At 35.7% G+C, this 9,995-nt stretch overlaps 1 protein-coding gene across 2 annotated transcripts in view; it reads right to left on the reverse strand.

The window, feature by feature from the left end:
* KLHL4 (kelch like family member 4) overlaps positions 1–8,502 on the reverse strand; it is a 107,737-nt gene extending 99,235 nt beyond the window's left edge. For both annotated transcript variants that reach the window (XM_070366909.1, XM_005910702.3), the window contains exon 1: positions 7,933–8,502. In XM_070366909.1, coding sequence (XP_070223010.1) covers positions 7,933–8,351 — 419 coding nt within the window. In that variant the 5' untranslated portion in view covers positions 8,352–8,502. The remainder of the gene's footprint in view (positions 1–7,932) is intronic.
* Positions 8,503–9,995: the final 1,493 nt, after the last annotated feature.

A 9,995-nucleotide genomic window follows, 5' to 3' on the forward strand; every position in this document is an offset into this window, starting at 1 on the left:
GACAGTAACTTTCCACATACATGCCTATATATACTTACTCTTTTCTTGGGTAAGTGCTGCTGCTGCCGGTAAGTCGCTTCAGTCGTGTTCAACTCTGTGCAACCCCATAGATGGCAGTCCACCAGGCTCCCCCGTCCCTGGGATTCTCCAGGCAAGAACACTGGAGTGAGTTGCCATTTCCTTCTCCAATGTATGAAAAGTGAAAAGTGAAAAGTGAAAGTGAAGTCGCTCAGTCGTGTCCGACTCTTCACGACCCCACGGACTGCAGCCTACCAGGCTCCTCCATCCATGGGGTTTTCCAGGCAAGAGTACTGGAGTGGGGTGCCGTTGCCTTCTCCATGGTTAAGTGTAGCACCTCGCTAATCTGACTGCTGCCCCTTCTCACCTCATTAAGGGTGATCTGTTCCTGTAAAGTGCTGGTCTCATTCTTTTTCTGAACCTCACCTTCTCTAACTCCCTTACCTTACAGGATATCCTTTCCTAAAATATTGTACATTTTTAAAAAACAATGTGATAGTATAATGATATAAAGCACACACCAAATTTCCCCTATTATTAACATCTTACACTAGTCTGAACATTTGTTACAATTAATTAACAAATTTTCATACATCATTATTATCTAAAGTCCATTCTTTATTCATATTGCCTCAGTTTTTATCTAAAGTCCTTTTTTGTGTTCCATATCACATTTATTCACCATGTCTTCCTAAGCTACTCTTGGTTGTTTCTGTTTCTCAGACTTTCCTTGTTTATGGTGACATTGACAGTTTAAGTACTAAAGACCAGGTATTTTTTTTTTTTTAAAGGTCCTCTCTTTTGGGTCTGTCTAATGTTATTCTCATGATTAGATTGGGATGGGAATGATGAGTTTTTGGAGGTAGAGGACAGAAGTTAAGTGCCATTCTCACCACATCATACCAAGTGTATATATTGTCAACATGACTAAGCAGTTTTCATGTTAACCTAGATTACCTGGCTGAGACAAGTATTCTTCAGGTTTCTTCACTGTAAATGCATTCTTCCCCTACAACGCTTCCAGACCATATTCACTTTTTTAAAAGCTGAAACTGGAGCCTGTTATACAGAGTGAAGTAAGCCAGAAAGAAAAACACCAATACAGTATACTAACGCATATATACGGAATTTAGAAAGATGGTAACGATAACCCTGTATGCGAGACAGCAAAAGAGACACAGAAGTATAGAACGGTCTTTTGGACTCTGTGGGAGAGGGAGAGGGTGGGATGATTTGGGAGAATGACATTGAAACATGTATAATATCATATATGAAATGAATCACCAGTCCAAGTTCGATGCATGATACTGGTTGCTTGGGGCTGGTGCACTGGGACGATCCAAAGGGATGGTATGGGGAGGGAGGAGGGAGGGGGGTTCAGGATGGGGGAACACGTGTATACCTGTGGCAGATGCATGTTGATGTATGGCAAAACCAATACAATATTGTAAAGTAATTAACCTCCAATTAAAATAAATAAATTTATATTTAAAAAAGAACTAAAAAAATCACACTGAATAGAAATATGATATTATGGAATTTGCAGTTATTATTGTATCCCAGTGTTTCCCTGTTTTATTAAAACTTGTTGAATATTCAAAAAAAAAAAAAAAAAAAAAGCTATCACTATGTGCAGCCCACACGTAAGGCACAGTATTCAGCTCCACCTCCTTGAGGAAGAGTATGTACACAAATCACTTGGAATTCTTCTGCGTAAGAGATTTGTTTTTTCTCTAATTAATTTATTTAGTTATTGATCGATATCAATACAGATTTATGAATGTTTATTACCACTTAGGTTTATAATGCTTTTTTTGTTTGTTAAAATTGTTCCAGCTTTGGCCATTGAGAGCTTTTTCAGTTGGCTCCTGTGTCCCTTCAACATAATCCCATGACTATTTTTTTTGAGGATTTTCTACTTTATGGAACATGATGTTTCAGGTTCAGCTTATAGAGCACTGACTTATGTTTCTTTATTAAGGACTCAATGTTTCCCAATCCTTCACCTTGGTTTTAGTTTTTATCTCCTTCAAATGTCAGAATTTCACACTGATATACATATACACATACATGTATATATGTATATATGTTTGCCTATATGTGCATGTGTATATTATACATATATGTCAATAACATACATGTAAACAGGGATTCCTTGGTGGCTCAGACAGTACAGAATCTACCTGCAGTGCAGGAAACCCGGATTCAATCCCTGGGTCAGGGAGATCCCCTGGAGAAGGGAATGGCAACCCACTCCAGTATTCTTCTCTGGAGAATTCCTTGGACGGAGGAGCCTGGTAGGCTACAGTCCATGGGGTTACAAAGAGTTGGGCACAACAGTGACTAACACTTTTCCTTTTCATACACGCATACACATTACATATTTGTGTACACATGTGTATGTGTGTGTGTATGTGTGTGTATATATATATATATATATATAGCATTGAAACTATTTTTAATTATAAGGTCATAGGAAAGAAGAAAAAAATATTATTAGTATTAAGACATCGACCCCAAAAAAGTATTAAGGGGTCAATGTCTTAATGAAAGTCAGAAAGGAGATATACAAGTTTAAAAAATTAAGTCTAAAAGTATTAAATGTCTGAACATTTAGGCAATGTGTAGCAGGTCAATATAATCAGTATGTTGCTCTTGAAATCACATATTAAGTAGCACCAGATACTTTGAGTTCTTTATTTAAATTTCCAAATGCAGAAGGAAACTGATTCTTGTCTTTCAAATATCAGAAATAACAACTATAGGTGTGTAATCATAATAGTTAAAGAAACATGGTCTTAACATATTGCCAGATCCCTAGATAGAAAGGAGCCCCAAATTTCTCAAATATTAAATACATTTTAACTAATGTTAACTTAAATATATGCACAATACCACACTGCTAAGAATGAGTTATGAAGACCATGGTGCCTCACTCTCAGTAAACGGGCTGTGCCTAGCAAGGATTCAAAATCAACCAACACAAGTTCCATTAGAAATTAGGAATATTAGGAAACATTGCACTATATTTAAATTATGTGTTAACATGCTCTAAAAATGCTGTTAGTTCAATAAAGCAATTGAATAACTTGTGTAGTTTTGTACATTTTAACCCATAGACAAAGGGATTTAATCTTAAACTTTATATAAACAACAATAAAATTGTAGTTTGTTCCTTATTCTTTCCTTTGAAGTAACAGTTTCTACTCAGCAGTGCAGTGTAAAATTAAGTAAAGCAAGCCTAACTCTGAACTTTATAAAGCCACATAATATTGTCTTGAAAGAAGATAAGCAACAACAACAGATATGCAATAAAATAGTACCCAAGAGAAAGACGTGAACATTCTTTGCATTCAAAAATTTTCTTGGGAACATGAGAAAATATATGTATTTAGTGCTTGGCACATAGTAAATGTCTATAAAAGACGCTTATTATTTTTAACGCTGTGTTATTGTTGTTTTTTCAAAGCTATCTGCTATTAACCTCCCATTTGAAAGCCCTCCTCCAGCTGCACTAGCCTTCTTGTGTTTGAACATATGAAGAACACTCCATTTCAAGGCTCTTGAAATTGCCGTTCTGTCTTTCTGAAAAGTGCTCCCTGTAAATACTCACATACCTTACTTCCTACTTTATGAGAAAAGATATTACAGTAAGCTTCATTATTTAAGATTTCTCTTATGCATAAATATTCCCCAAGCATATTTCATATTACAGGTGGATTTGTGTTGAGGATGAAGACACATAATGCATTTAGTTTGGACCTATCTGGATTGTTTTGTGAAGAAAACAAATAAACCATCATGTGTCCATTTTCACAAAGGGCATGGGACCTCTGTACCTGAAGCATATAGTCTACTGGCTGAATAGCCAGATCCCCAGAGGACAAAATGGCACCATGGTTAAAGGATGACTGGAAAGTCACCTCTGTGGCCATGAGGATATGCATGTGATCTTAAAGTCACTGTAATAAGCAGCAGGCAGGGCATATTTTTTATTTCACCACTTAAGTTGAGAATGTTTGAAACATTAATCAGTGGATTGTGTGAGGAAATGTGGTATTGATTTGAATAAGTAAAAATATGAATGGAGGTTATGGACTCCCATGTGGCACAGCAGCAGTAACCTCTCACTTGCTTTGACTTCTGTCAGACATCCTCATGACTGCCCTTTCACTTCATTTAGATCTCTGCTCAAATGTTACCTCATCAGAAAGGCCTTCCCTATCTGAAGTAGGATCCTTTCTTCTCTCTCTTCCTTCTAATTATTTTTTCCTCATACTACTTACAACTACTAAAGTACTACATTTGGTTTGTTTTTATTATTTCTCTCCTTATTAGAATGTATACTCTATGAAAACATATTCTCTGTTTTGATCCTGATTTATCTCCAGTATGTAGAAGTATACCTGACACACAATGGTGCTCAATATTTGTGGAATGAATTATTAATGAATTCTAAGTCTTATTCATTCAATCCCCCTTTCTTCAGGATATCACATTTTATAGTGACATCTTTCTTGTTGTTCCTTAGGCACACCTCACTTGAAAATCCAAAAGGTGTAAAATGGAGGGAATTTTGTTGCTTGTCTAACAGAGTAATACTGCCAAAGATACACAAAATCATAGATCATACAAATAACAAATTACACAAAAACATATAGGGTGAGGGTAGGATCCCGATTGCTGTCAATTCCTTAAAACTAAACATCCTTGTGAATCTTCAGCTTCGTACTAGGGCATGTTGTTCTGGGCCCATACACAGATCATCAGGATTTTATTCCATGTTCTCAAGCACAATGAAGAGATAACCACATTTGTCTCAGCAAATGCAGTTGAACAACTTTATACTCCTGGGTACTTACACAATCATCTCTGTATGAGCAGTTTATATATATATATATAACTGTATAACAATATTCTGTCATATAAAATCATGATCATAATACACTGTCAAAATAGTTTAATTTTTTGAATTCTAAGGATGATATAAGAAAAGAAAGGACATCAAGCAAGCTTATTATGGGAAGCAAAGATGCAGAGTTAGTACATAACTAGGGCAAAAAGAGTCATACATGACTGAGCAACTGAACTGACTGAACTGAGGGCAAAAAGGAGATGGTAATTGAGCCTAGGCCTCTGATGACAGGCATACTGATACGTGCATACTCACAGTGTGGGACCATGATACAGAGCTGCTCCTAAATGAAATACAAACTTAAAATTCAATTACATAGAATGTATTTGAGTTTTAAAATCCCCTAGCCAATGTACTAATATAACTTTAATATCTTGGCTTTACTATCTGTTTTTAATTATAGGTTATTCAACTATATTATATTTTAGTAAATTAGTCCATTCTCTATTCCCTGCAATATTTGTAGAAAGCAGGTTGACTTAAGAACCCTTACTTTTGCCCAAGTGTTAGAACTCACCTTGTGTTCTCCACACTGCCGTTTTTGTTTGTTATTTAACCACAAGAGTTCTACTGAGGGGATAGTAGGTTGCTGCCAACTTTGCAGGATCTTTTCCTCCTGCTCCCCAATTTTGCTTAAAAAGAGGCATTAGAGAAGTGGTAAATAAGAAAGTTCCTTATCAAACTTTTTTTACCCAAGATGAAATAATTCAGAATGGGTAATTATAGATTAATAAACCATCATTTTCAATTAATTAAGTGCTCAATTTACCTCTTCTCTTCAGCTTAAAATATTCTTGGCACATCTATAAAACCACTTCCTGTATTTATTTTAATAAAATATTAACTTTACACTGTAACCATAGAATATTTAATGGATGGTTTTTAGAATATGAACACTGTAAAGAATAAAAGGAGAAATATATTTTTAAAATATTACTTGCTGACACTTTATATTTGACATTTTATCTATCATTTTCATTTAGCATCTAACTTAACTTAATAAATATATTCTCATGCTGGAAAATCAATTTAAGGATCCTCAAAAAAATTTTGTCGGGAATTCACAGTGGATAATTTAATTTCCCTATAACAGTCACTAAGTCGTATCTGACTCTTGCGACCCCATGGACTGTAGCCCTCCAGGCTCCTCTGTCCATAGGATTTTCCAGGCAAGAATAATGGAGTGGATTGCTATTTCCTTCTCTAGGGGATCTTCCCTACCCAGGAATCAAATCCAGGTCTCCTGCATTGCAGGCAGATTACCGACTGAGCTATAAGGGTAGCCCACAGAACAGTCAGATGTATTTAATATTAACTTCCAAATTTAGAAGTTTTTAAAATTGCTGTTCATGATAAGGAGAGATAATTTGAAAACCCCCTTCATCTAAAGTATGGACTACATATTATTTTCAAAGTCTAAGTATTTGTACTAAATACAACCTGTAATCCCCACAGTTATTTACATTTCATTATTTACATTTCATATAGAAAGCCTGAGTTCCTGTAAAACATCATTTTGCACAGTTGCTTTGCCTTTTGTCATAATATTATTATGTTGTTTTTTCTATTCATTATACTTAGAAATCATGGAAGCACGGAACTGTCAAGGTAGATGTACTGAAAAAACTTATCTAGAAGCAAATTTGCCAGTCTTTCTCATCTACGCTTATGACGCCATAGACCATAGTCCACCAGGCTCCTCTGTCCATGGAATTCTCCAGGCAAGAATACTGCAGTGGGTAGCCATGCCCTTCTCCAGGGGATCTTCCCAATCCAGGGATCAAACCTGGGTCCCCTGCATTGCAAGCAGATTCTTTACCATCTGAACCACAGGGGAAGCCCACATTTATAGACAGTATACAAAATATCTAGATTTCTAAATAAATTAGCATACCTTCATGTTAAACTGCTATAAAATTTAAGCCATTTCAAAAATACGTTTTCTACTATAGCCTTTTACACTGTAATTACATTATCAAAATCATTAGTTGTGTCTACATGTTGAGGAAATAAAATCTGATAATGAAAAAAGGAAAATAAAGTTAAAATACACTAGATTAAATTATGCCAGACAGCATTAGAGGAGGGAACATACTTTTCTTCTACTCAAACAATACTGGTGTGGGATTTCCCTGGTGATCCAGTGGTTAAGACTCCACCTTTCAATGCAGGATGTGTGGATTTGATCCCTGGTCTGGGAGCTAAGATCCCACATGCCTTGTGGCCAAAAAAACAAAATATAAAATAGAATCAAACAATACTGGTAGACACAAAAATAAAAATGAGGTCAAAGATTTTATGAGCTATACTTACACAATACTTTATCATTTCTTATTATATTTTAATATTTTAAAATAGTTGATATGTTCCATTTCCTACTTTAAGATCTCACTGCCATAAGCAGCATTTCATTACTTGTTTTATGTAAAATATTTTCATAAATGCAAACTAGCTATGGAACCTAATACTACTTGAAATAAATCTCAAATGCCAAAAGAAACTTTTCCATACTCTCACATAAAGATAATATTTATCAAGCATCAGTATGGCAACTATGTACTAAGGAATAGACAAGGATGTGCTGAGCAGTCAGAGCTGGTCTGACAAAGTCAGAAAGAGTTCTAGGTAATTCATCACAATTTTACAAAGAAAGAAAGAAACACAACAATCTGAACATTCAAGCCACAGAGGATATATACAGAAAAGTAACAATTATAATAATTGCTAATCTCTAAAAACTGAAACAGAATTCTTAACAGAATCAGAATGGAATAGAGAAACTAAACTCACAACTCTAAAGCATAGTTCCCCTTAATTACCAAAAGTATGTACTATGACTATATTCTTTTATAGACTTAGATAAGGGGATTACTTGAACACCCTGATTGGCTGAATACAAATTCAGAAATTATTATAACTTTTATTTAAACACTAAATGAGCACTTTAGAGGATAAGTTAATCTAAGCTATGACTTTGTTATGTGTTCAAAAACTCCTACCCTGCTGTAGAATCTTCTGTATTGTCATCAGCCATCATCTCCACATCGTGTGGGTGTTTCTTATAAGCTTCTTTGAACAAATTCCATGAAACTGCTTTAGGAGTATCTTCATTTGCTCGAAGATGTTCTATCAGTTTTCCTGAGTGCCAGTTCTGAAGGGCTCTTTGATGGGCAGGGGCCAATTCTGGCTCTGGTAGTAGTATGCTGTGGTGGACAGGACTGTTGCTTTTTTTCAGTCCATTTCTGTCCCAAGAGTGGTTCTTCAATCTGCCCTGAACCGGGGTCTCTCTATGCTCATATCCTTCCTGCTGAAGGCAGTTTCCAGTGTTGGGTGAGCCTTGAGAAGGATGACTAAACCATCTCCAGCGTAGCCTTAGGATCTGTTTTACATCAAACTCTTTCTTGCCAGACACTGACATTGTTGCAGGAGGAAAGACGAAAGCCTTCTCTCACAGAAAGGAAACAGCCTTTGTTATCTCTTGTTTCTCTGCCTCTTCTGTAGGACTAACAAAAGCACAAGTGTCGAGAGCAGTCTTTCTTGTTCCCCCCTCCCCCACTGTTTGTGATACACTGCGAATACTTCCAGCTTTCCAGCTGAAGCAGAAAGCGGCAGCTAACAGTGTAGGTGGGACCCCATACCGACAGGATGATGAGGTCAGACCTTAAACAAGTAAATCAGCTTAGCACAGGAAAGCAGCCACCACAACAGACTCCAGCTGCTAGATTTGCAAACTCCCAGCCTTCCCGCCTGGACTTGCAAATATCTAACCCAGCTCTTTCCTAACTGAAGTATAGTAGCTTTGGCTTTTAAGTCCAAGCAAGTGAACAAAAGCAAAGTGTTTAAAAACACTTGTTTCTAAATTTCACTCACCCCACCCTCTGTCAGATATTATTTCCTGGCAGCCCACTTCTAAAAATGTGACATTTTGTCCTAGGAGAATTTGTAACAAGGAATTCATTATGATCTATTTTGGTGTTCTTATGGAAAATTTGAAAGTAGTTCATTAAGAAAAAGTACCTTGTCACCAGTCTCCTCATGCACATTTATAGTTATTCTTTACAAAATGTCTGAAAATGTGACTGTCTTTATAGAGATATTTGTTTGAAAACCTGAACAATTTCAGAAACATAACGTGTTGGTTACCTAAGGCTAAAAAACACTAAAGGATGTATTAACAGTATTTTAAGTCTACACCTGAAAGAAGAGAACAGTGTTTTTCTAAGCTCATAGGTAGGAAGACATGTCTTCTCTCACGAACCAAAATTTGAAAATGAATAGTCTATTCTGGCTCCATGCCTGTATAAACATTTCCTTATCATGCTCTTTACTCTCACAGGCAGTGTTAAAGGTCTATTTTCTTTGTTCAAAAGTTTGTATGAGAGGATGCGCAAAAGGCATGTTTTGAAGTAACTCCAAATTGTCACATATCTCAGTAATAACTGTGCACAAAGTACTTTGAGATCTCTGATTCAGAATCTCTACTTTGTACAGGGGTAAATGTTTCTGTAATAGTAATGTATAAAGAATATATTCACCAATACCATTTTGAAATTTAGTTTGAACTTTATAGCTTACATGTCATGCACACATGTGATAAGGGGGAATTGTACCACTGTATCCTTAGAAAGAATGCTGAAATTATAAGGTTTTGATTCTAGTTCAGGTTTTATGGTTAATGAACTGTATTATCTTGAACAAGTCATTTACTTGTTTGTATCTGTTTCTTAATATATAATATGGAGTGGCTGAACAAATTTCCAAGTTTATACTTACAATGAATTTTTAAAAATTTATAAATAGAAAATTTACGTGCAGTTTTCTGTAAATCTAATATACCATTTCCTTTCCCCTCTTTTTTGTGTATGTATAGTGGTAAATTTCTGTGTCAATTTAAATGGGCTACAGGATACCTAGCTATTTGGTCAAGTATTGTTTTGGGTGTTTCTGTGAGCATATTTTTGAATGAGTTTAACATTTAAATCAATAGACTAATAGATTGTCCTCCCTAATGTGGGTGGTTGTGGTTTAGACGCTCAGTCATGTCCAATTCTTTGTGATCCCA

The sequence above is a fragment of the Bos mutus genome, unplaced genomic scaffold (genome assembly GCF_027580195.1).
Source record: "Bos mutus isolate GX-2022 unplaced genomic scaffold, NWIPB_WYAK_1.1 CTG255, whole genome shotgun sequence".
Classification (NCBI taxonomy): Eukaryota; Metazoa; Chordata; class Mammalia; order Artiodactyla; family Bovidae; genus Bos; species Bos mutus.